The 27,367-nt window shown below is 42.3% G+C and overlaps 3 protein-coding genes across 11 annotated transcripts in view; 1 reads left to right on the top strand and 2 right to left on the bottom strand.

Annotated features, from left to right (window-relative positions):
* Nucleotides 1-5,705, top strand: part of STOX2 (storkhead box 2) — a 141,563-nt gene extending 135,858 nt beyond the window's left edge. For all 9 annotated transcript variants that reach the window (XM_079305628.1, XM_079305627.1, XM_079305630.1 and 6 more), the window contains one exon: nucleotides 6-5,705. In XM_079305628.1, coding sequence (XP_079161754.1) covers nucleotides 6-201 — 196 coding nt within the window. In that variant the 3' untranslated portion in view covers nucleotides 202-5,705. The remainder of the gene's footprint in view (nucleotides 1-5) is intronic.
* Nucleotides 1-27,367, bottom strand: part of CASP3 (caspase 3) — a 180,485-nt gene that overhangs the window by 25,790 nt on the left and 127,328 nt on the right. The window lies entirely within an intron of this gene.
* ENPP6 (ectonucleotide pyrophosphatase/phosphodiesterase 6) overlaps nucleotides 17,407-27,367 on the bottom strand; it is a 30,787-nt gene continuing 20,826 nt past the window's right edge. The window contains exons 4-8 of the mRNA XM_079305661.1: nucleotides 27,140-27,281; nucleotides 26,094-26,273; nucleotides 23,704-23,841; nucleotides 19,779-19,902; nucleotides 17,407-19,022 (exon numbers count right to left, since the gene is read on the bottom strand). Coding sequence (XP_079161787.1) covers nucleotides 18,799-19,022; nucleotides 19,779-19,902; nucleotides 23,704-23,841; nucleotides 26,094-26,273; nucleotides 27,140-27,281 — 808 coding nt within the window. The 3' untranslated portion in view covers nucleotides 17,407-18,798. The remainder of the gene's footprint in view (nucleotides 19,023-19,778; nucleotides 19,903-23,703; nucleotides 23,842-26,093; nucleotides 26,274-27,139; nucleotides 27,282-27,367) is intronic.

Below are 27,367 nucleotides of genomic sequence, written 5' to 3'. Positions count from 1 at the left end.
TGCAGTACTCGTGAGAGCCTGGCATCCAACACTTCGAGTATTGTTGAAAGCAACAGACGTCAGAACCCCGCTCTGAGCCCTGCGCATGGTGGCGCAGGCCCCACGTTCAACTTCCGAGCCACTGCAGAGCCACCCACGAGCGAAGCTGAGAAACTGCAGAAACCTGGTAACTGCCTGCAAGCTTCTGTCACTAGTGTCTGATAGTCAGCCTGCCTCAGATCGTCTGTCTCATCCTATACAGCAAAGTTTACGGCACTGGGACTGATGTTTACATCTTTGGGGAAAAATAAAACAAGCATCTCATCCACAGTTTTAGTGTTCATTTAAACTGTGCTGCTATGTAGACTAGGGGCAACAAAGAAGTCTTTATTTCAAGGTATTGCTTTTCACATTTGCGGCTCTGTAGCAACAGAATAGCAGTAGGGATAATATGTACACTTTTTACTTCACTTAATTGTAACTGAGCACATATATGAAAGTCTAGACACTGTAAGTGTAATCTGCATTTTCAATGTCCATGCAGTTGCCAACTTCATTTTAAAAAATGCCACAGATGTGTGATGCCCCTGGTCAGAGGCTAAACTCTGCTGCAGAGTTCATAATTTTTTTCTTCAAAAACTGAGCCACTGCTGAAAGTAACCAGCCAGGATCACCGTGAGGAAAAACAATGCCAAACATGACAAGTCATGACCTCAGCTCTATATGTGAATTATTAATACTAATCAGTCATTTTCACTGTGCATTTTTGTGACACAATTTTACAAATGCCTGGTTAAGCAAGTAAAAGGAGGTTTGGGGTTTGGTTTGGTTTGCTTTTTTCCTAGGTATGGAGGGTGGGAAGGGAGGCGGCTCCTCCTTTTATTTCAAAAATATGAGAGATGTTTACTTAATGAGACTTGCAACTTGACCTTCCCTAGTCACCAGTGAGGAGGTGGGCCTTTGCATAGAGGGGGGAGTGGGGAGGGAAGGGAAAGATGTAACTGTCGTGGAGCCACAATGTGGAGTGACACAAAATATATGAAATGTCTTCAGTATAATTCACTTATTTTAGAAAGATAAACTTATTCTTGTGTCACTTCTGGTATTGCAACTTGCCATTAATATAGGAATCAGGATAACTAATTTCTTGGAAAAAAATATCCTTTATGATATAAATGACAAGTATGGCCTGAAGAATTGATTTCTTTCTAGTGGAAGGAACATAAATCTATTTTATGTAGCTTATTAAATAGAGTGCCTAAATTAGGCTATTAAAAATAGCATACAGTGTAATGATTATCAGAGAACAAAATTTAGAGAATTATAAACTTCTGGCCTTTTTATTCAGTGGATGTTATTTGCAATTTAGCATTTTATGGACATGTCTGGTTTCTAGAAATTCTATATGTCCACTTGGTTTGCAGTAGAAATCTGAGTCCTGCAGGCATGGTACATCCTAATTGCTCTCCCTAAACTGTTACTCCGATGTAATTGGCACTATGCTAATTACTGCAGAGTAAATTCTACAGATAGTTAAACTCCAAGAGTAATTTTAGGTATAGGGTCACATTCTGCTCTGTTACTCATGCAAACCTGGTAGTGCAACAAACTGACTTTTTTTATCAGAACTGACAAATTGGTGGAAGAGTAACAAAGACACTAAAACATGCAACAGTCCAAATTGTTTCATAGAAAAGGGACATTTACCCTGTCTAGCTCTTGTAGTACACCAGTATGAAACCCAACTGTACATATTGAAACCCTGTATTTTCATCAAGTTCTGGTGACATTTATTACTCTGTATACAAAGTCATTTGAGCTTCACTTATGTTCTCTATTGTCATCAGAAGTCTTTACTGGCAATTCAGCATTATGTTACACCATTGGATATAGTTCATTTACTTATAAAAAACAGCTTGCTAACTCTGGACACAATCAGTTTCCAGTTCTGTCAAGAATACCCAGTTAATACACAGGTCTGTTTTCATTGATTTCAGTGTATAAATTCCATTTCATAGGAGCAATAAGACCTTTCAGTGCACATAAAGGAAATTATTGTGCTTTTGGTTGGTTATCAAAGTCACTTGGCCTTTAGCCTTCTGCCTTATCATACCTTCCAAGATGTGCTCTAATTACCATATAATGCTTTGCATGACGCATCTTATTATTCAATATATAACTCCAGCCGTACTTATTCCATGCAAACTGTTGAGTCAGAGTTTTTGTGGGGAATTGTCATATACTATGCAGTGGCTGACTGTGATTTTGTTTCTGAGATGAGCTCTGACATCAGTAGTATGTATCAATTCAGTAAATAAAATTTTTTTTAAATTCAAATGGTAAAAAAAATTACAGCGATGATCTGAAGTACTAATGGCAGTATTAAAATGTGAAGAGCAGAAACAGGTTTCACCTTTGAAGAAATAATTGTTTGTCATAAGCTAATCAGAATTTGTGCAGGCAGCTGGTTGTACAGAAGACATAATTCCAACAAAATGTGATAGTACATACCTATAAACTGTATAGTATGTTATTTCCTAAAGTTCCCAGAGACCAGCAGACAACATAAATGTCATATTAATGTTGACATGGCATTGTACCAATATTAATGTGACTCTTGGAATATGGAATGTAATCAGAAGTTTCAAATAGAAACGTTCTAATCTTGATTTTTTTTTTCCTTTTAAAATCAACAATGGAAAATAAGAAAATTCCATCTTGAGGTTCTGGTAACAAAACCACGAGAGTGGAGCTTGAGTGCTTTATGTCACCCTAATCCTTTGATGAAATCATAGCCTTGTATTATGTGGTTGCTTATCTATCATTCTTCTAATGTATCAATTTAAAGGTTTACAGAGTTAGATTAGGTTGAATCTGTGTTGTGTTCAACTGTAAAGGGTCAACACAAATCTGTCGGCATTTTGCACACTTAATATGTATTATTATAATACAACATGTTACTTTTATGGTAATTTTTTTTACACATATAACTACCTCCATGAATTTGATGAAATGCAGCAACATGAAAAGTGTATTGTACAAAGCAAGGTTAGAAACTTTGAAGCATTAGGTCATGGCGTTCTCTTGTGTGTCAAAGCTTGCATATGAAGTCATCATGTTTCCATTGCCACAATTTCCTTCTACAATGTTAAAAAGATGGCTTTCAGATGAGTCACTTTAAGACTTTGACAAGGCTGCCTAATTGGGATAAAAGTGAAAGGGAGGTTGAAACCTTCCATCCTCTCCCCAGTTACTGCTAAAATTTCTGCCTGGTAGAACTTGAAAATGTATTTGTAATTTAGCAAATTAGAAACATCTACAGTCTATGAAATATGACTGACATTTTGGGGTTTAACAGAAGACACTCTGGGTATTTTCTTGGCAGCCTTCAGATACTTGGGGCCCTATTCTGCCTCCATCTTTGTCAACATTAGTACGTCATGGTTTCTGTGAACTGGCAAGGGTGTTAAAACAGCTCTTCCTTTAATGATATGCACTCTGGTCTCTAGATTGTGTGCATCTGAAACATTTGCTCCTATAGAAATTACCAACAGCCTTTAATTGACGTTGCTGGGAGCAGTATTAGGGTCCCTACTCAAGGTATGTGCCTATTGTTCAAAGAACGTGGGCAAGTTTCCAAGAAAAATTAAGCTGGCTTTTGAAAAGTAGCCAGCTGCAACAAGCCACCTTTCAAGAAGGAAGAAAGAAAGCTTTTTCCAAGAACCAAAGGAAGAAAGTGGCAGTTGAACCTAAGCAGATTGCATTATATACAAATCCCGATTTATGAACACCTTTCAGCAAACCTAGTACCATTATCTTGATGCAAATTAATAAACAATCATCAGTTGAGCTAATTTTGCCATTTTAAGTATTTCAGTTAAAATTCAGAAGAAACCATTTAGCCATTTGACTCCCAGCACCACTGTAAAATGACTGTTATATGCGAAACAACATTCACTCAACTTTAAAAAATAAAAATGTATTGGAAAACAAATATTTTAATGTAAACTGTGGCCTAAGTGCTTGCCAGCAGTAGTCATTGTTAGGAAAGAGAACAAGCAAACCAGTATTCAGAGGCCATCATGAACACAGATAATACTTTGCACTTCAATCACACCTCCTTGCCTGAGGGTCTCGGAGCACTTGCCTGTGAGGTAGGCAGAGTTCACTGACCCTACTTTTTGTCCAGGCCCATTGGAAAAAGCAAAGGCTAAGAGTCTGCAGACTAACTTATTAACTAGTAGCTTTTTTAAAGTTACTGAAATAAGTTTAACAGTTAACCAAAGTATTTAAGGTTTATATTCTGAAATTATTCTTTTGGCGCATTTAGTTTGTTTAAGTAAGAAACTACTTTACGGCTCTGCAGACACTCTTAGATTAGCAGTTCCAAAACCAAGTTTGCAGTCATACAAGTACTGGCAGCAGTGGTTTTATAAACAGTCATGTTAATTAAAAATTTGTTTTTCAAATACATTTTATAGTGCTTTTCCCAACACAATTGTTCAAGTTGTGCTGAGAAAGCAAATAACACTCCTAATCTGGTGTCATACCCACGGTTTACAATTCTCTTTGCTCTTCTGAAGAAAACTGTATAGTATTAGAGAGAAAAGTTCTATTTTTTACTAAATTCTTTAAAAAAAAAGGCTATATATCTAAAATGTTCCCCCCAGCATAAGTAAAGTGCTCATTACTGCATGAGACACATGCAGTGGACCCACCAAAAGCCAAGCTGGTGCTAGAAGAAAGCAGGACTATCACACTTCTTTTATAGTGGCGCTCTAAACGTTGGTTTCAGTTACGCCAGTGTAAATCCGGCATAACTCCCCTGATCTCTGAGGATCTGAGAGAGATGGGAATGGGTCGTTAACTCCATTGAAGCTCAGTTCTGAGCTGAGGGTTTCCGTGTTCCTCCCCCCGCCCCGAGACACTAAAGGCAGAGAAGGAGCAGAAGGCCACGCAGCTGGCTGTGGAAGGGCAGCTGGGGCTGAGTCCCTGCTGAAATGCACAGCCACCCAGCCGGGATCCGCGCCAGCCGCCAGCCTGCCCCGCCTCGCAAGGGTGATCTTCCACGGGGTGCACTGCCCTCGTGGTGTATGTCGCTTAGAGCCACCCAAAGGATACCCACCCAGATGTATGAAAGGGCCCTTGGAGTAATTGGCACAGATGTTACTTTTATGTGTGGAGGAGATTTTAAGTTTAAAGGGATCATAATTCTGCAGGTAATTTTCTGTGAGTGACTGAATGTGGCTGTTGCATTAGGTTTAAATGAGTTAATAAATGCAAGTGGGACTTACTGTATGTTAGAAGGGAGTTTTGCAGCCAAGACTGCCTTGTATAAATGTGTTTGCACTGAAAAAAAATTTAAAAATTACTTGGTCTCTGGTTGCTGTAAAGGTCATCCAAGATGGATGTTCTGTTTATATTGTATAGTATTTCATATGAAATAATTGCAGTTCATGAAATGTCTTCCCTAACGTTACTGATTTATAACAGCACATTTGTAACATGGTTTTTATTGTGTCAGTGTACCATATTGTAAATGATGATTACTTGTCATGCTTAGTATAATAATTTAAAGGAAAAAAAAGGACAGGGATTTTTGTAAGTCTATATTTGAAAGTCCCTCCATATGGTAATATTGTGTTCATGTTGTTTATGTAGTGTTGTGTGAAATATCCATTTTGGATTGTGTTACTTTTTAAGATATTAAATAACATTTGGTTATATGTTCTAAGTGGATTCTTTGCACTCATCGGTGGTTTTTAGAGAGTATACTTATATTTCCATTTAACACGCTGTTTCTCTCCCTCACTTAGGAAACCTTGCTCAACAAACCAGAAATCTCAGATAAACAAACACTGTAACAACTCACAGCGTTCTCTATGCTTTATAAAAGCTCTTCGGGCCATTAAGAGTGCAAGGGAGAAAATACACCTTTTTTTCTGGCTTGGACTGGGTGTGAAGTTGACAGCTGCAGGGGAAGTGTGATCTCCACTGAATATGAGTGCCCAGCTGAGATGCACCCAAGCTCCAGGAAATGAGAACTCCCTTAGGACCTCCTGATGCGAAGGGCAACAGGTGTCAGGTCCGTTTTTTCCTCTCCTCTCCGTCCTCATGAGGTAAAGGAGGACCTGGTGCACACCCAAGAGAGAGGGTACTAGCAAGGAGTATTTTTCACATTCTTCAAGAAAACTGATAGCTGCTGATTGGAAAGGCCCAAGTGGACAATGTTAAATGCAAGTGCCATTTTCCAACCTTCTACCACTACCTGGAAGAAGGTTGGGAAGAAATTTAGGGTCCAGGAGATTTTCCAGAGCTGTGCCATGAGAGCTGCTGTTTGCCAAGGTCAGCTATGAGAATTTACACCATTCATAAGATAAAAAACCAAAGCAGCAACTCTTGGAAGTAGGTGCTGTCTTAAGCAGCTTCGCTTGTCACCTGCTAGTGGCACACACTACTACCACACTGTTCTAGCCTTAGCTCATTCCCCTTCACCCATCTGCTTCCACTGTAATCCATCTTCATGAAATTAAACATTTTGTATTGCAGAGGCGAAAAATCCCAAAACCAGATGGGGTTTGGTTAGGGCTTTATGCCAGCACTGACGTAGTGCTTTGCACAGGTGAAGTCTATTTTGGGTTTTGATAGACTCAGACTTTCAAGGCCTTTTCAGTATTGCTGGAGAAGTTTACAAAAATCATTTCCCCCTCACAGAGCACTTTGTTTCTCTCCTTATGGTGTGCTCGTATTTTAGGTGCTAAATTAGGCTGATCATTAATTACCTAGAAAGAAACTACTCTTGTCCAAAGTTACCATGCCTTGCACTTTAAAACTTTTTAGCAAGCCTGGCTTGAAATCTTTATACTTACTCTGCTGACCAGTAAACTGAAGATCTTGATCAAGAGACATCTTTTGGTCAAACATGGTCTGTAACATACTGAAAAGCTGGCTGAAATCTTCAGTACTTCTTGGCTGAAGTACCCTCTTGCTGTTAGCTCATGCCTTTCTGCTGTGAGCACTGAATAGATTTACATCCATCTATATCTATGGATATCTTACATCTGTAATATAACTTTTTTGAAAAATCTTGTCTCCAGATTTTTTTCTCCATACTCCTAACTGTTTCTTTAATCTGTTGTTTTCCTCACAACTTACTTTCTGTAATATCCTTCTTCTATTGAATCCCTTATCTTCTGCTTCTTTTTGACATTTATTCTCCTTCAGGTTGGGTTTTTTTCCCCTACTTGATACAAGAGTTCTTCTGGCACATTTCTCATCCTCCCCTCTCAAAATGTCATTCTAATCTTCAAGTGTCTTTCTCCCACTTTTCCATTACTTTTCCTTTTTCACTTTCCCTGCTTATAAGAAAGACCTTAGAGAAGAAAAGGTGGTCAACTGCTTCAGGATATGTGCTCCTGTCAGCACTTTCCTTCAAGCCATGCTGTTGCAGATTTTAATAATATTTAGGAATGTAAATACGCCCCCATATTTTTGTCCTTTCTGTTCTCTTCCTCCTTTTGGCTACTGCTCCTGATTCTTTTAAAGACTATGTGCCATTCTCTCCAGCATCTCTGTGATCTGAAGGCTCAAAGAGAAGACAAAAAACCCCAAATTGTACTGGAACACCAGGTCACATCTGTCTTTGTCAGGGCATCAAGCAAGGCCTCAGGTAAATGTTTTAAAAAGCAATTTATTCAGCTGTGCTTTGCAGAATGGATATGAAGAAAATTGCATCTACTTATGAGGCTTTCCTGAACTGCAGGCAAGGAGCCCATGGCTCTGACACTCCTGTTCACTGTAGCTGGTACTTGATGAGAGAAGGGTTTTGAGCAGTCAGTGATGCTGGGGCTTTGATAACTGCCTGTGGTTTTGTGTGGAGGTGGCTGAGCTTGCATTTATAAGCAACTTCCTTCTATGCCCGTAGGTCCTCATATTTAGCGAAGTATTTTTAGCCCAGCTGTCACAGAAGTGATGAATGGGGACAAGGAACAGGAAATCCCAAGTACTTTTATTTAACATCTTTTTTCTTCTCTCTCATCCTAATAAGCACATAAAACCTAACCCTCTTCTGCCAGCTATGTGAAAGTAAGCAAAGCCAATAAATAAATTTACCAATATGGCTGTGCATACACTGAAATAGTTATATACTTTGGTTGCTTGCTTAGGGAATCCTGAAGCCTTTTGTTTTGAGTTCTCTCAATCTCTTTCCTCTTGTCCTGTTGCTTGTTGCTGGTAAAATTAGGCCAGTTGCCTTGTAAGTGCCAAAGGGGCTCATGCAAAGTAGCAGCTTCCAGTGTGTTCAGTAAGGTGCCAGTAGTGAGAGGAAAAGCAAGAGTCAGGGGCCTCTCCTGTGGGTTTAGGCTTTCCTCATGCAGAATTAAAAAGGTACACCAGCACTGGCACTCCAGCAGCAAGCAGGGCTGTGCTCCAGCAAGGGCTGTCCTGGTTGCCCACATGCACTGTGCTGTGGTTCCTGTTGCAATCTCAGCACAGATGGGCTGCACCACTTGCTGATTAAACTTGTGTACCAGAGGATGCACATCAGGAGCAGAGCCACGGCACTACAGCCTTTTTGGGTTGTATTAGCTGGGTTCTTGGAAAATGAGGACCTAAGTAATTAACTTCACAGGGAGCTTGTGCACTGGAAGGGTTTGAATGCAAGCCCCAGCCATGACCTGTGTACCTGGAGCCTGCTGTTGCTGTCTCCACCATGGACACACTGCAGACATACCACTGGGCAGTGACTGCCAGGAGCAGCCATCAAGACTGCAAACTTAAGGACTCAGAAGTGCAAACCTTTGGGCTAGGTGTGCCTTAGGATTATGGGCAATGGCAGGGACAAGGACAGCAGAGAGGGACATTTAACTTTCTGATTATGGCAGATGGTAGATGTCCCTGCCTCCACAGTGAGGTCTCCCTCTTCCCTCTGCACAGCTGTTCCTTGCTCAGTAGCCTTGAACCAAATCCCCAGTCCCAGCTTCCTCCCTGAAGACCTAAGGCAGGCAATATATTTATTGTTCCTCCTTTAAGGTAGACCCCTTTGCCTTTATGGTTTTATTGTTACCTATAACCCATATTGGCATTACTATGTGAATTCTGTGTCTCATGACTGCTGCCTTGTGCTATGGGTATTTCTTCTAGATTAGGATCTCTGCAACTCAAGGAGAAGAGAAGGAGAGGGGATACCATTCTCCATAAGGAAAATGAGGGAATTGGAATATGAAGGCTTAAAATCCTGAGAGAGTTCACCAAAATAAAAAAAACCAAAAACTCAAGGACAGAGGAATGTGAGGATGTACTTCAGTAGCAGGGGACTCATAGTTAGGACAAGCAGCTGGAGAAGGAATATAATTTCAAGACAGAAGAAAAAATCTTTGCATTATTGGAAGGCTGGAGAATCCTGAACTCCCAAAAGCCAGCTGAGTTGGGGAACTACATGTGCTTGCCTTCACGGCTGATACAGAATTAAAGTAAATAGCAACTGATACTGGAATGTTCTGACATGTCTGTGGTTGTACTGTAAGCATGTGGTGTCCCTGAGGAATGCCCATCAGGGGCCAGGAGACGGTGCAGCCAGGGTTTGGCTTTCCTGGAAGTGCCCCTTTCATAGGCAGAGTGGGGTCCTGGAAAAAGCCCTGTGGCAAGGGATGGAGGAAGATCCTGGTAGGGCCATCTGGCAGTCCTGCCATGTAGACTCCTCCTCTCTGCTGCCTAAGTGCAATGGTCTTCCTTACTCCTGGTTAACTCCTGGTCTGAAGAACAACTTGCCCCCCTTCACCCACTAGGTAGGAACTGGGCACATCTTGTAAACCTGGGGAGGTATTCCCCTCTGCTCAGGCAGCCCTCTAAAATACAAGTTCTAATTGCTTGTTTCACACTCCTGATGTGTGCAGGAGGTTTCTGCTCCTGAAAGTTTTGGGCACCCTCAAGGTGCCCACATTTGTCTTAGAATAAAATCTTCTCCTTTTAATCCCCCCATTCTTATCATACATGCAATAGCTTGCTGTTCATTCCCTTGAAAGGCCTGCAAAGTGCCTCCAAATTTATTTTGTGTCGAAAAAACCATCTCCTCTCTCCAGCAGAAGGTCTGTGATGCATCCCAGATGTTTGCATGTGGCTGCAGTTGCCAGACATAACAGCTTACAGGAGGGAGATGGATGAGCACCAAGCAATTTCTTGTCCCTTCTTGGAGACAGGGAAGTTTTACTGTTGGCTGTGTTTGTGTTTGTGTATATGAAAACTTTTAGACATCACTTAAAGGCTTCTCCATTTCTAGATGTGATTGTCAGGGGAACTGGGAGGGGGATGCAGAACAGGTTCAAATCATTCTATAAGATTCATCTTGTATCTTCTGTTTACCTGTTGCCAGTTCTAAATTAGTCCATTACCATCCCTTCAGAGGAAAAGTGCTGGCAGAGATCATCTCCACCCTGTGGCTGCTGTTTGTGTGCTCAGTACAGCCTCAGGCTGTGTTTGTGGCTCTCTCCAGTTGCATCTAAAATTTCTGTCACCCTTGCAGGATTTTTGGCAAAAGAATTCTGCTTTTTGAGGCTGGGTTTGTCCCTGGCCTGCTGGGGCCCTTGTCCCTGGCTAAGATCCTGGATGCTGAGCTTGTTATAAAATAATTTATGCAGCATTAGGATGTGTTTATCATATGAAAGATGTTAGACCAGAGAGCATCTCTGTGCTGCAATGACTACCTGTGCCCAGGTACAGAGGTACTGTAGATGGCACTTTCTCACAGTGAAGCTGCCCACCTACCTTACTATTTGGCATTCTGGCTAGGACTGTCATGACCCACAGTGGTGACAAGCAGCAAGTGTTGGAGTGAAAGAGAGCTCCTTTTACACAGCAAATTTCCCATGTTTCAACACTATGCTGGAAATAGGGCTAACAAAATGAGATTTTTTTTTTTTCAAGAGAGAAGAGAATACTCAGCTTCACCAAGTCAGGCAAGTGGCCAAGCAGCTCTTCACTAGAGAGATCTTTTTCTTTAGAGGTTGAAACTGGTAAAGACCCTGTTCACTCTGCCCTTCTATCAGCAGTCTCAAATTAAATGCTGTTTTGCCCAGCTTCCTGGAAGGATGCCAAAGCTTAATGTTAACAGGAGTACACCTTTCCTCTGGACAAGAGAGAAAAAAACAACAAAAAGAGTAATCTATAGTGATCTGTACTGACAGCTTTTTCTGAGAAACAGTCCGTACAATTCACAACAAGAAAGAGATTTTTATCAACAAACTATTTTAGAATAACAGACTGATGGGAATGCCCCCCCAGCCTGCACTTTGGTAGAAGGTAAATTCTGTCCCAGTGATGCCTCATACACACTGGATGTGTGGAGAAAGGCAGGGTAGGAGTATATGTGTGAGGAAGAGCACTGAGAAATTGTAATGACAATCATGGGAACATCCTATTCCAAATGGGGTGAGGAGCTCTGGCTTGGACTGATAAATAGTTTGTTTGCATGGCACTATTTTTAATTTTGCTCACACTTCCTAAATGGAAATTACAAATTCCTTATAATCATGTCATGTATCTGAATTATTTCCTCTATTTTCCATGGGACAAACTACCATTTTTTGACTGATTCAGAACAGTTAACACTGGAGACAACGAATTGACCAGGAAAAATGAAGCACTGTATGTGAAACCTTGCTAGATATTACCTTTTGGATTGGAGCTCATTGAAGCTGATTTGGGAAAACCCACCCTTGATCTCATCCCTTGCCTTTTCCATCACAGGGTACCACAGACAATTTCAGACATGCCCAGACCATCTGCTTCAGGCATCCTTGAATGCAGCCATCCCCTGGGCACCAGGGGGAAACTGTGTGACACACAAAGCAGCAGCTCCTCTGGTTTTTGGGGTCCTTCAATGAGGGATTCATTTGTGTGGCAGCTCTCCAGGGCAATGGGGATATGTGGCTGTCACCAGTTTGCTGTCCCACATGATGAGACACTTCACCTGCCATGGAGTAACCCCCTGTGGAGAGCAGGTCCTGTTTCTATTGCCTCAGCTCCTACACCATTTAGTCCTCCATCCTCCTCTGTATTAATTTCCTGAGCTGTCCTAGCTGTCACATCTGCAGTTACCAGCTGGTTTCCTGTTTTTAATTGCCCTCAGAGGGCTTCTTCAAGAGTCACACCTGCTTTTGTGGGGGCCTTAATTTGTCACTGTCCAAACTGGAGCAAGCAAGCATTTAAAATTCAGCCTCTATGAGCTTGTTGTATTTCTCCAAGTGCGTGATTAATTGCTAGGGCTTTTCAGGCTGCACTTAACTATTTCTGCATAAAACAGAGTCTGTCTTGTGCTGGAAAGCTCCCCACATTATGGATATTAAATATCTTCTTGTCCATAGGACCTGAATTTGTTCATCCCATTTGTTCTTGACAAAAGAAGTTGTATGAAACACAAAGAAAACTCGGTGCACTCACAGTTTATTCTGTTTAGAGGGGGAAAACCAGTTATTTTTCTTTGTCAGAAGTGTTCTTATAAGGAACCACTTGAGATTAAGGCAGGAGGGGATGTTTCAGCATGTTTCACTCAGCCCCTGCAGCAGTGTAAACAAGCAGTTTGTAAAATCCAACTCATAAACTGCTTAAATTCCACCTTAAAAAAAAAATTCAGCTCTTTTTTTTCTTTTTTTTTTTTTTTTTTTTTTTTGCCCTCTTTCACAGTTGCTATTTGAAGGCTACTTTAGAATCTTAGTTTTTACACCCAAAATTATATCCTTGTTATAACTGTGAAGAATTCCTCCATTGATGGGCAAGGTCTGCTTTCCCTCTCTCACAGAGTCCACTCAACTGGGATGTTTTCAGCAGGGTTACCCCTCTCCCAGCCCTCACATTCTCATGGACAATGAATGAGCTCTAAGATGAAAAGCACTTCATTGCTGCCTACTCTGGCAAGCAAGGAAACAAAGTCTTGCACCCCAGAGCTCCACCAGTGTGGAGTACATGGAAAAGCTATCAAGGGAGAGTGCAATTTACAAATGGATGGATGGATGGATGGATGGATGGATGGATGGATGGATGGATGGATGGATGGATGGATTGATGGATACATTGAGAGGCAAATAGGCCCTTCCAAAAAATTAAGTTTTAATTTGTCAGAGCCTCCTTCTGCCCAGGGATCATGTAGAGGGTGTGAGGCACCACTCAGAAATCAGAAGCAGGTTCCTGCTGAGTCACTTGGTATGGCAATGTCCTTGCAGGGGTAACACTAACCTTAATAGGGGGTACAGTGAATGCCAGTGCAATGGTTGTTTTAGTGATGTAGGATGAACAGCATGTGGGACCACTGAAGAAAGGTTAAAACTGCCTCTAATGGACACATATCCCGGGTACATGCATTTCTGTGGCTAGGAGCCTTACATGAAGGCAGCCCAGTGAGAGCAGCAGGCTGAGTGAGGTTCAGTAGGGATTGTGGATGATCCCCTCCAAGCCTGACCTGCGTTCCAAAGCCTTTGCAACAGCTGACGCCACCTCAGCCTTCCTTCTTCTATCTGGCAAGAAAGCAATGACAGTGTCTGCAGCCAATTTTGAGGCTTAATCAATATTCACCAAACAATATATCAAGTGATGAGTAATGTTTTAGTGTATTAATTTCTTGGGAAAAACAGAAGGCTGCTCAAGAGCTGTCAGTGCCCACTCTGGCAGCCGCAGAAAAATGGTTGCTCATGTGTTCCCGCTGACATTTTGGGGCTGGCTGCCTGCAACCCCTTGGTGAGGGACGGAGCAGCATCTTCCATGCATGCACTGGTGTCCTGTGCTCCTGAAGACTGGTAAAACCCTGATACTAAAATGCCTCGTTTGCTGCAGCCAAGGGAAGATCAAAAGCAGCTGCCGGAGCTCAGCTAAGCCCTGATCTGTGTTGGTGTGGGACGCGGGCACTGAATTTCCCCCACCTCAGCCCACTTCCATCTCCTCCTCACCGTTCCTTTGCTGCCTGTGACTGTTCTGGTCGGAGTTTCCCTGTGTGGCTCTGAGCTCCCAGTATGGCGCTGCTGGGGCATCTGACCCAAGGATTCTGTGCTCAACATGGGGCCAAGCTGCCAGGAGACACAAGTAACAGAGCAGCAGGTGTGTCACTCCGCCTGATCCCCTCCCCTTCCTGCTTCGATGTGCTTCGTTTCCCACCAGCGGGATCAGGCTGCAATGACAGCAAAGGCAGCTTGAGATGCAGCCTAAGTCCTGAGAGTGGGAAGTACATTCAGCTGGTTTCTCTCTTGGGTCATTTAGGGCCGTGTACCCACGAAAGTCTTGCTCTGCCCACTCTTCCTCCTGTGGAAGCAGGAGCAGGAGCAGGTGGGAAGCTTGCTCAGAGTGCTTCATGGAGGCAGGTTTGGGGCGAGGAGGAATCGGGAGAGTTAAAGGGGAGAAAGAGGCGAAGCTGCGATGGGAGACAGAGGGAAGGAGAAGCGCCCGTCGCTCCCCTCGCTGAGGGCCAGGCTCGCCTGTGCCGCGGGCGGCCGGCAGGGGGCGCGGCCGGGCCGGGCTCGGGCTCCTCCCGCCCGCGCTGAGGGCCGGGCCGGGCCGGGCCGCCTCCGCCGGGAGGGCCGCGGAGCGGGGAGCAGAGGGACCCGGCTGTGCGGGATCTGTGTCCGCTCTGGGCTCCTCAGTACAAGAGAGACCTGGGGCTCCTGGAGCGGGCCCAGCGGGGGACAGCGGACAGGCATCCGCCTTGGTGCGCGGTGTGGCTGCACAAGGCGTGAGGGACAGACCGGGGCAGGCTGCTGGCGGCTCAGGGGGGTTTCCTGATGAAACCGGGCTGGCAGAGCTGAAATCGTGGAATTGATACAGATTTGGGATAACGTCATACTGTTTTTTTAAATACATAGCAATTTCCATGTATTTGAAATACCAGAATAATCCATACAGTCTTTAAAATCCATACAATCCATCTCTATGAAGCTTGAGAATTACTGTGTCAACTGTAATTCTGAAATGTTCTTATTTTTTAACCTTCCCTTAACATAGATGTGTTCCCATACTTACACAACAAATGTTTTTCTGTGTATGTAAAAGTTGTGTGTTAAAACAGCTGTTAAAGGCTTCTTATGTTAAAATGCAGGGTTTCAAACCTTCCTCTTCATTAGGCCATGTTTTATTTAAAAATTCCCTGTTGGGTTTGCTGCGACCTGCCCCTGTCTGGTGAGGAAATGTTACATGGAGCTTTTCCAGTGCCTCTCCAGTGGCCAGAGCTGGTGTGGTGTGCACTCCCCCCGAGGTGTATGGGTTAACACCTGACAGGTGCCACAGCACCAAGCCTGACAGAGTTCAAGAAGCACTTGGACAATATGGGGACACGGTCTGACTCTTGGGGATGGTCCTGTCCAGGGCCAGGAGTTGGACTGGATGATCCTTGTGGGTTCAGAATACTCTGTGATTTTGTGATATATTGTGATGTATTAGTTAGGAGACAAGGAAGATGGCCTCTCATTCACCCATTATTTGTGAAGTCTCTGTACTTGTGAAGGGTGCAGGCTGGTGTCTCCACGAGGCTGCAGTCTGTGCAGGCTGCATCGAGGGATGCTGGAGGGCTCACCCACTGAGCATCAGCCAGCCATGACATTGCATGGCCACCAAGGCCATTGGTAAAAAGGGCTCAGCTTATTTAGCTCTGAAATTGCCATTCTTAGCACTGTTATGGGGAGCTGACTGAGACTTATTCCTGTGCAGGCAGTCCCTCAGCACCTCTCTTTTCTGAGGACCCATGTTCATGGAATGTGAGGGGAGAATCTCTGGCAGACCTTGGCAGTGCTACTTGTTCAGAGGGAATTCTGCTGTGAATTAAAGGACTCCCTGGTATACCTGCATTGGTCCTCCTCCGTCATCCACTCCCTGCTCTGTGGTCAGTTAATATAAGGAAAAGAGGACAAATTCTACTCAGTAGGTTTGGAGACTTACTGCTATTAAATTAGTCTCTTCCATGGACATTGTTGGTTTGTGAAGCTTAGACTGGAGTGGGGCCCCCTTGTCCTCTAGGCCTGTAGCATTGATTTTCGAGGTCTTGTTGACATTCACACCATCTCCCACTGGGAAAGGGGGGCTCTGGAGGGCCTGAGCCTAGTGCATCCTCATACCTGTGACAATGCTCTTAATTTCTGTGCAAGCAGCTGATGTGATGGTGACACAGTGGGCTTAGAGAAGCAGGTCTGGAGAGAGCACCCACTTTTCTTCTTAGAAGTGCAAAATGTTTTGTGATATCCATTGCCTCCTGGGAATGACATGTTCCTGAATGGATGTCCTAAAGTTTAAACAATTAAATACATCTGGAAAAAAGGGCTGCATATACAAGCTACATCATCTCGTGTGATGCATTTAATGTCCTTCATTTACATGCTGAAACTTTGCCATTTCTAAACAATGTTATCATTCGTCTTTCTGATAATTAATCAGCACAAGCTTCAAACACTGTTTATCACACTTTGATGCAGCAATTAGACAAGAAAGGCAAAGTGTTGAAGGGAAGGTTTTAGGCTGGTTTTTTTTCTTCAAAAATCTTACAGTATTTACAAAGAAGTGCTTTTTCTAACAGCATTTTTAGAATTATTCACTCATTCACAATCAGTCATTGTATAAAAGCATCATTCAGAAATAGGTTTTAAAATACACCCACCTCCATTGCATAGTATACAGAAAAATAGGCAAGAGTTAAGACACTTGATTTTTGAAGGAGAACGTGAACTGATTCAGAGGTATGACATTTCTGAGGAAGAAAGATGCACTTTTCAAAAAATAACGAGCTGTTGTTCTCCTGAAGCTAGTGAGCTTCTTGAAGGTTTGCCATCAAGTTTTCCTTTTACAGACCAAGTATCTTTTACCATACACACAATGCTTGCCTTAAGGTCAATCAAATCATATTGCAATCAAATTTACCCTTCAGTATTTGCACATGAACACTGACAAAAATTAGTTACACAAAGTTCTCACAAGGATCAGTGTTGTCATGGCCCATCCATGGAACAATTCAAGGGATCCAATTTATTAATTTCAATTTCTGTTTATATACTTGAGGAGCCAAATATACCCGTATACCTTTAGTTTCTTCTATAAGAAGACCTTGACTTCTGCTTGCTGGTAAGACTTAAAATGGCACATTTTGGAGGGGTTAGCAGGCACTGATGGTGTCTATCTCGATGATTTTCAGACAAAACTTGGTAATTTGGTTATCTTGTATGCTGTTGGGGTTTTTTTTTTTCATTTTTCTTCTTTTTTTTTCTTTTATTTTTTTTTTTCCTTTAAAAATGTGCTCCAGTGATTTCATTGAGCCTGGTCCATTAAAGAGTAGCAGGGAACTCTGAACAATAGGTGCTTGTTTTACAGCTACTGCAAATGCTTCGAAAGCACTAAATTGCCTTTTATACTCAACAGTCTAATAACAAAGCCTGATTTTTTCCATTTTTCTCCCAATTGATTTGATGGTTCACTTGAGCTTTAAAAACACATTACATAAATCTTTACAGCTATTACAGAAGTCTTTTGTCAAGTTTAATTTGGTGTTTGTTTTTTTTCCCCCCACAGTGTAATTATTCACCCTTAAACGCACTGTACCACACATACCCGGATCGTGCTTGTCTCTGAAGCCAGTAGAGTAGTAAGTCCTAGAGGTTTCTTTTACATGGGGAGGGACCTCAATCCTTCCAAAGGCAGTTTGTTGCTGAAAGCTCCTGGTTCAGAGGTATATCAGATAAAGTGCTGTGCACTCCCTAAGGCACCTCTGGCAACAGCTCTATTCTCGCCTGCTGTTTAATTTAACTTTGCTGTTACAACTTTGCTTGTGCTTGATAGCGTATGGTGGAAATAATCACCAGGATTAGCTGGGAGGGTGGGAGATCTATCAGTGTAGACCTCTCTCCCTGATGCAGAATAAAGAGAAATGTGCTGATCACCAGGCAGAGGTGTAGAGAGCAAAAGCTGGTAGAAGAGCAGTAAGTGTTGAAAAACCTTCAGAAATGCAGTTGGATATAAAACACCAAAACATGATCAGATGATGTCTTCACAGAAAAGCAGAGAGGCTGTTAAATGCCACGCTTCCTCATCTTATGTCCTCCTGACCCTCATGTGTCCAGATGTCTATTCATTTTCCCATTGGCTTTGAAGTGGAAGGTTTCTCTCATTTTTCTCATTCCCAGCCCTCCCCTCTGCTGTGGTCCATGAAGAAATCCTGGCCCTGGAAATGGGCAGAGCCAGTACTCATGTTGATGAAAATAAAGAAGGAAAGGCTGAGAGCAGGATGCTGTCCTGCTGACCCACCTCTCTTGGCATTATGATCCCTCAGCAAAGCTCTTAGATCTTTGAATACTGTGTCTGTATAGGCAGGGCTTGGCTGACGCTGTAAGGAGAATATGGGGCTCTGCTGCTGATGGAGCTGGAGCTGAAGGGATGAACCAGGATGAACCCAGCTAAATGTAAAGAGGTTGGTCTCCACTCCTGAACTTCTCCGTGTGGCGAGCCATGAGGGTGAGCTCCTCAGTGAAAGGTGCTGGGCTGAGATGTGTTTGTTGCTGAGGGATCCCCATGTGCACCCACCAGAAAACTTTGTGGATAGCCAGCCAGATTGTGTTCTTACTGCCAATGCTGTAAATCTAGGTGAGTCACACCATTGTCCCTGGCTGTGTTTGGAGCAGCACAAAACCTGGCTTCATGTTAAACCATTGTAAATGCAGAATGGGTCAGATTCATGCCTGGTGGAGCACAATGGGGGAGTGGGGGACAGTACTCTATTAATGAAGCTATTATCCAAATGAAGAACTTTAAAAAAATGAACAGAGAAGGATGGAATGGCTGGTGACACTGACTGACATTGTTCAGGGATCACAGTAAGGAGATCTGCCTGGCGAACAGGGAGAGCAGAGCTAGTGCCAGGACACAGCTGCTGCATGGGGGGAGCGGTGCCAAGGGGGCTGTGTTTCGGAGCATGCACTCCACCCTGGACCAGGAGCCATTGTTGGGCAGTGGCTGTACTCCTGCCAGGCTGCACATGATGTTGTAAACATCCACGGATCTGATGGGAGGCGCTCGATAGTTGGATCGGAAATCTGCAGGAAAAAAAGAGGAGTTGGCATCATGCAACTTGGGGCTCAGCCCCTGGAATGTGGATACTGTGGGGCAAGGGCTCCTTTGCCTTTCTTGGAACCTACCCACCAGGATGGGATATGTCCTGCTATGCAATTTACAACATATCTCAGCAAAAAAACATTTTAAACAATTTAATTCATTATTTTTACTTTTAGAGCAATTTTATTCTAAAAACTAAAACAAGCCCTGGGGAGCTGTTTTACTGTATGTACTTGATAGACATAATAGCCTGACATAATTGTATTGCACATTCTGCTTTCACTCCTCTCTATAGTTGCAGCCTGGTGCTCTGCCCTGTCTAAAAGGCCTGATGAAGTGGAAAGCAGGAGTTTTGTGTCTGCCAATCAGACAGGGGGGTGAGGTATGTTGCAACCTTCCCAAAGAAAGTTCCACTCTGTAGCGAGTCTGAATTCCCAGAAAACAAAAGCAGGATTCATGTCTTTCAAATAGAATTGAAAGTTTAGGCCAAAATTCAGGAAAACAGGGCAAAGAGATAGTAACCGTGCTGGGACATCAGAGAGAGGCTGACCAAGACCCTTCACATCTCTCTGCCCTGTTTCTTCAGCTATAAAATAGATGCAGTGCACCAAACCCTCCATAGTGAGGAAATCCTGCCATCTATTTGCAATTTTTGGGTGTCACAGAGTGCTACATAGGGCTCTTGATATTCCAGGGGCTGCAGGGGAAATGGAACACCAGGGATAGTGGCACTGTACCTGGTCCATATGCAAGGAAGAAGCCTCTCATGTCCATGAGCTCATTGTCATAGCCATGCCAGCCATTCTGCCAGGCCTCCTTCTTCCCTGTCCCATTTTCCCAGTAGGGCAGCTTGTCCCTGCTCTGGGTGACAACAGCAGAGTATGGTTAGTGTGTGCTTGCTGGGCTGTGCTGGGGCACTGTGGAGTGCCATGGTGTGTCTCCATGTGCTGCACCACCCCATCAGACCCCCACACTGTGCTGTGACCTGCACAGGAGCTCATTCACAGGAGGGAAAATTAAAAAAAAAAAAAAAGTCTTTTTTTTTGCTCCATTTTAGTAGTCAGCCTAACAATACAAGTAAACCCTACTAGATATTTTCTAATTATGATTTCTTCTCCCTACATGTTTTTGTATTTAAAGCAATGAGGTTTGTTTCAGGGAAGACTGGCTCTGACCTGAGACAGTCCCACTCTCGGTGGCCTGTTTTGTTTCCTTGCTCAGTGGATCTACGCTTTATTAATTTGTGATTATAAATTTTGTTCTTCCTAGCCCATATTGCACTTAAGATGTACTTTTAAATTCCTTCCTTACTTTCTCCTGCTTTGTATTAACAGCTCTTACAACAGTGCCATATCTGTCAGAGCAGCAGTCCCTAGAGACTGATCAAAATGCTGGACCAACCTGTCCATGGGTTTTTCCTGTCCCATGCTCCTTAGGGATACCAGCAAACAGATGTGGCACTCCACGTTACCCCAAAACTATGGCAGGAATTTCACTTAAACAAGAACATCAACTGACAGTTCATCAGACCCATGACATTAATTTCTCTGATAATTACAGAGAAGGAGCTGCACAGTGCTTTAGAACATCCAGGTCTGGCCTTCACACTTGGGCACAGAAGGACCCAAAAGAGCTTCCCACATTCCCACTTTGGGCAAGTGGTGCTGCAACTCCTGCAGATGATAAAGCAAATTAACTGAGGATCCATTTCCTTTTATAAATATTTATTTTGTCTGATTTTTGTCTTTTTCCTTAAGAAATAAAATTGACTGTGCACTGAGGACAGCAGTAGTGATGACTGAGAGGTATACCTCTTCCAGCTATTTTCCAGGGGAACCCCCTGTTTCTTCACATTTAATACTCAGCAGATGTACCAGATAATTCCAGAATACTACAGAAAAGGTCAGGTTGGAAGAGATCACAGTGGATCATCTGGTCCAACCTTCCTGCTCAAGCAGGGTTGTCCTAGATCACATTGCACAGGATTTCATCCACACAGTTCTTGAACATCTCCAGTAAGAGCAACTCCACAGTTTATCTGGGTAATCTGTTCCAGATGAAATGAAACTATTTTAGCTAACAAATTTCTTTTCCTGTTGCCATCTATTTCCCTGCTGAGAGCAAGCCAAGGAGAAAACAGACTCCTTCTCCTCTTCCTACCATAGCACCTCCTTATGCTGTAGCTTCCCATGATTCCTGGGGACTAAGTGTGCTGCTCATCATCAGGCAGCCTGCACAGCATTTGCCAGCATCAGCTTCAGACAAGTGAAGTCACGTTAAATTTGCAGTGGTTCTTTGGCAGCATCATGACATTGCCATACCTACATCCCTCCATGATCCTAGCAGATGTCCTGGACACAGTTTTTTTCCCCAGAAATATCAAATGCAGGAGGAGGTAGTGTGCTTTTCATAACCTGCCTAGACTTCAGGAGACACCTACTCACAACTGAATGTGCCGACAAAGGCACAGCCATTTGCATCATTTTTGGTGCAAGGTGAGTCAGAAAACACACTATGAACTTTCATAACTGCAGCTGAAGTGAGAGCTCATGAAATGGAGCCACTAATAGCAGTAGCTTGAGGACAGGGCTGTGCAAGCATCTCCACTGCCCTTCTGGAGCATCAGGCTCTGCCTTACAGCAAACCCCACAAACTCCTGGGACTTCTTTGGGGCAAGGACACTGGCAGCACACTAATGTGCCTGTCTGGCATGTCCAAATGGGATGGAGAATTTGTCCAAGACATAATTTTTCATACTCAGATTATGGCTAAGGCTAGCAATCCTTGTCAAAGATGAAATAGGCATATCTGAGACTGTGGACAATGTGCATGTTTAGAAAATGTGCTGCAGTTGATTTCTAAATGCTGGGAAAGTACACTGAGTGAGCATGCAGCCCTGAGGGCTAACACCATTGTTGCACACAGGAGAGCAGCTGGGGGATCTTAGGCTCAAAAGATGGGGATCACTCACTCGTGTGAAGGGAACAAGGTGATGTGAGATCAGCTTTGATACAGTGTGAAATCCCTCCTCATCCTGCTGTAACCAAAATGCTTTTGTTCCTATGCTCCCTGATGAGGAAAACAACTTTCCAGATACACTCCCTTTGTCTCTTTCAAAAACCACCACCATCACTAACAAAATCCCCTTTTTCCAAAACAGCTTTTAGCTATCCACTGGCCAACAATGAGTTAAAAAAACCTGGGAGAGTGGCAGGGAAGAGCTGCACATCCTCTCTTCAGTGGTTTGGGCAGGAAGCATAATACAAGGCTCAATAATTTCTTTAAAAATATGACAGGAAACTTTCGTTTTCATATCCTATTCACAGATAATGAAAGTGTACTGAAGAGAAGGAAAATCTGACAGCATTAATGAGAGGACATTCTTGAAAATCAGAAACAATGGGAAGGAATGGGCAGAGAGACAGAAATAATTATCATAGCAGTAGTGTTTGCTGCACTGTTATTAAGGTTTGTCAGAGTTTCAATGATTTTTTAAGTACTTTTTTATTTTCTACAGAATATGTAAAAATGTTCTGTTTTGAACTTCTGTACAAAAGAGTTTAGTTGTAATTTTTAAAAATAATTTTCAAAAAAATGTTTCAGATTCCTACTTTACCTGTCTAAATCTAACTCTGGCTTTTTCTACTTCCTTTTTTTTTTTTTTTTTTAAATCAGAAATGAGGTACTCACCCAGATGTATTCAAAAGCCATCAGTTTTTTTAGAGGTGCATTTTTATTCAGTGGTAGAAACGATTAGGCTAAATTCAGGTTGGCTAGTGAGAAATATGGTAGTGTGGACTGAGCAAAGCTTGGTGAGCATTAGCTCTGAAGGCCGTGAAAGAAGATGCTCAGCTATGCTACAATAACCTGCAAGGCAATGATGTGCATTGACTATGCTGGGATATGAAAGAAACCCAGGACTCCTTGGTTCTGTTGCCAACTTACTGACCTCATGCATGGCCTTGGGCAAATCACTTAATATCACTGCTCAGTTTACCTCCTTAGAAGATACACCCTCTGAGCTGTGCTGAGCTGCAATTAGTATTTGTAATTAGTATCTGTAATGTGGAGGTGCCCCATAGTGACACAAGCACAAAGTAACAACAACAATTTATAGCAAGAAAATAAGTTAGTATGAAAAATCTCTTCATGTCTGGGTTCTCTGCTTAATAAGTTCCCTGATTTTCAGTGTGTGCACTGGGCTTCTCTGAGGAGCAAATCTCCAGTCTGGCCTTTTTGAGACTGGGGAGCCTGGGAGAAGTGGGGCATTTTTAGAACAGTCTGGTGGGAGGAAAGCCAAGCAGAAGGAAAAATTGCCACAAGGTACTGCTGAATGAAGGGATAATAAAGACTTGAAATGGAAACACTCTTTTTGTGCCTGGAATGAAGGAAGATGGCAGGGGGAAGAAGAGGAAGGCAACAAAACTGAAATGTGAAATACAAGAATTACTGCTTTATGACAACAGAGAAAAAAGAGGCATCTTGACTATTTAACTGTCTACCTTTAAGATAGCTGCAATACCTTTAAGTTATTTTAAGCACACAGCAAAATTTGACATTAGATTTTAGTCAGCCCATTTACACTAACTCAATGATCAGCAATATATTGCACCTTTCCACACTCCTGTCTAAGTATTTATATTTAATTTATATTTAATTTACCTCTACTATGAACCATCCTTCTTCAGCCACAAGAGTCAGTGGAGACACAAATTTTCCTTTTTTGTAGAAAAACCTGTTTGGAATATCCTGTATATTGTAAACATCCATGTGTTCCACAGCTTTCAATTTTTGATATATCTGCAAAACAAATGAATATTAGGATACCATATGGCTGTAAAGATCATAAGTATACTCATGGGTACATGGAAACACCTGAATTTGCAAAATGGGTAATCCCCTGTAATGGCTAATCATCTGCACATTCAAACCAGGACTTTGCCTGTCCAAAGATCATTGCTGGATAAAACCTGCCTGTGTGGTTTAGGAGATTCTGAAAACTCAGATCATAAACACACAGGAATACATGAATTCATGTATCGTGTATTTATAACACACACATTGACAAATGTGTAGATGTGATTGTACCAGCCTACAGAAACAAACCACACCTTCACAGGAGGCAGTGAGTGAAGGGGTGAGACACTCAAAGGCACCACGTGCACTGTGTACAGATGTGGAAAAGCAATAAATTAGTGTCTGCCACTCATTCCCTCTTTGTGCTCCTGGGTGGAGAATGAATGTCACCTCACCTCTGTTTCTTGCATTAACCCAGTCAATCACTATTAAGGGATTGAGAGTGCTCAGTTATCTGCTTCGTTAGTTATCTGATGTGAGATTAATTAGCCAAAGCCTGCAGCTTTGAATCTGCACAATGCCATGCAAGTAGTTTATTAATATTAATCATACTGTCTGGAATATAATCACACAAAAGTCATTACACCCCAAATTATTCAGAAGACAGATTTTAAATGCCTGAAAAATATGTTCATATGCCAAAGAGAAGGCAGCTATTGGAGTCTCCAGACTCTATATTGTTCTTTAACAAGTTAAATATAAATAATCTTCAGGAATAAATGGCTCGATTCTTCAAAGAATGAAAGGTTCTTCACTAGCCTTTCAGCTAAGTCACCCTTGTGTGTATATGTGTACCAGATATACAGATATATGTGTACAGTGACCATAAGGACAGCATCAGGGTATGATGGCACAATTCCTCCCACCATGACTAGGACTAGAGAGTGGTCTGCAGTACTTCTGGTGCTTTGAAATGGGGTAATTCTTAGAGATAATAACCACTCTGTTAAAGTACACTCCAACTCATAAACATTGCTCTTTAAAATTCATTAAAAACAGAATCAGCTTTATTTTGCTTTAAAAGCAGCTCTCCAGTAAGAAATTCTAAAAAGAAATGAGGGAAGGAAACAAAATCATAGTATAAGGCATTGTACTTTATTCTCCTTAGGAATATCAGGCTGTTTAATGAGAGAGAAGCATGTGCTAAAGAGCTTTATTGGATGAAACCCCATAACTGTGTGAAGTTGCAGCTTGCCCTTGTTTAAAGGTCTGGCCTACAAAAAACAGGGAGCTCTGGATTAAGCATATCAATGCTATGATCCCCTGTGATGCACTTGTGAGTGAATTTCTTATGCATGCCTCTAAGACAACTTTCAGTTCTGGCACTAATTTGAAATATTCACAGTATCACAGATACACAATTCCTGAAGAGACCATTTGGGTGCAAAGATCAGCAAATATTCTCTTTAAAAAAATTGCACAGGCTAAAATGCACTGTAAGTGGATACAATATAATGTAGAAACCAAAACTATTTGCCTGGGGAACAGCTTGCTTGCCTATTTTGTACATCCACTCATCTATATTCTGAGGACAGCAGTAATGACTTCTCATTAATTGTTTTTTGGTTAGACTATAACATACTAGTCTACTAGTCAGAGAAACTACATTTTCATTCTTTTCAAGTGATATTCAAATCTTTTCTCTATTGTTTTATTTATCCCTCAAAACACTGAAGTTCTAACATTGAGCTTTTATGGTTGACTCAATCCAACATGCTTCATCAAAAGTTACTCCAAGGAAAATATTGTAAAAAATATTTTTTGCAATTCTGGTCTAATGGAGTTGGTTCCTCAGTGGGAGTTTACTGGAATATGAATGCCTGAACCTGATCCAGATAATCTGAAAATCCTAGCTAGAGTGTTAATAAATTGATTAAATATATATAAAATCTTTAAAGTGCATTTTGAGCTAAAATCTTTTAGCTATTTATCAGAAACTAATAGGAGTAGGGTTAAAAGCACATCCTTGCCATATAACAGTGCAAAGTCATGCTTTTTAATTTGTCTGGTGTGACTTTCCTTCAGAAACCAGCATCACAAGGGTGTCACAAGATTCAAGTCTGACTCCTGATAAGAGCTGATTTTTGCAGACATCTCTGAGGATATTATTTGCATGTTGAGAGAAAACAGAACACACAACTGGCGTATAAACTGAGAAAACACAAAACTCAGAGGTACAACTAGGCTGTACTCACCTCTGCATGCTTCTCTGGAGTTGGCCAGAGGCTCACAACAGGACCTCGGTCCTTCATTTGTATGGTGTCGCTCATATTGATATAGTTTTTCAGCTCAATCACTTTATCTGCCCAAGAGATGTCAGTCATCCCATGATCAGAGAAGAGGAGGACATTGATATCATTCTGAAGGCCTTTGCTCTGTGAAGAAAGTGCATGACAACTTTGCACTGTCTGTGCCTGCTGGAAAATTTAAATCACCTTTTGACCTCTATTGATTCTGTAGAAATTAACCAGAAGGATCACATCCATGTATGTCCTGCAGTGTGCTTTGCTACCACCCATAATGGTGGATATCCACTTTTACTTGCTGCTCTGGAAGAGTCTAAGAGGTTAGCACCAGAGTTTTTCCAAAACAAGTCCACACAGCAATTTTGCCATGATACCACTTGTGGAAGGGTGTTTCTCTCTTTCCCTCACAAACTTTGCACTTAGCATTACAGCTTTTCATACTTAGTGAAATTGAAGATACATATTCCTGTCTTCACTGAAACACATAAAACCTCCAACATACATTTATCACTGTCAGAAATATTCACAGAATTGCCGTTTACCCAAAAGATTTTCTCGCTGCAAAATCATTTCGATAATGCTTTTTTAAAACCAAGTTTAAAGTACAGAGTTCTGAATACTGTCATAAAAACTGCTATAAAAGTTAATCGCCTGATTCCACGAACCTTAGGAAACACACAGTCTTGACTCCTTCACCTACAATAAAGTTCAGCTGGCAACACAAGTCATAAACAGAGCAACATGTCTATGGGTTTGTGGCTTCCTGGGGCTACTGGTATAAATCCACCAGGAGGGTTATAATGCAATAAATGAAAATAATAATCAGGGTAATGGTGCCTTGACTTCCACATGAACTCAGTAGCCTGTTTCTCAGGAAATAAAAATTTACAGCCACTGCATGCCGCTACAGGTGTTAAATAGGCTCTTGGAGGTGCCACAGTTTTAAAAGCCTTTTCCAAAGGCACCTAGGAGCTGGCTTTGTGGATGCCACTCACCTTGATGAGTGAGATCATGTTGCTCAAGGCTTTGTCCACTTCCTTCAAAGCGTTCTTGCGCTGCTGGGACGAGGGGCCGTAGTGGTGCCCTTCCACATCAATGCGCTCGTAGTACACCGCTGCCATCTCTGCGCTGTTGTTGCTGGGCATGGGAGAGAGGACAAGGACTGAAAACCTGACACACATGGAGACCTGGCTGCTGGCATTGTTGTCTTCACCAGCATGCAG

This window comes from Erithacus rubecula (genome assembly GCF_903797595.1).
Source record: "Erithacus rubecula genome assembly, chromosome: 5".
In the NCBI taxonomy this organism is placed as follows: Eukaryota; Metazoa; Chordata; class Aves; order Passeriformes; family Muscicapidae; genus Erithacus; species Erithacus rubecula.
This window is presented reverse-complemented; position numbering and strand designations above follow the sequence as displayed.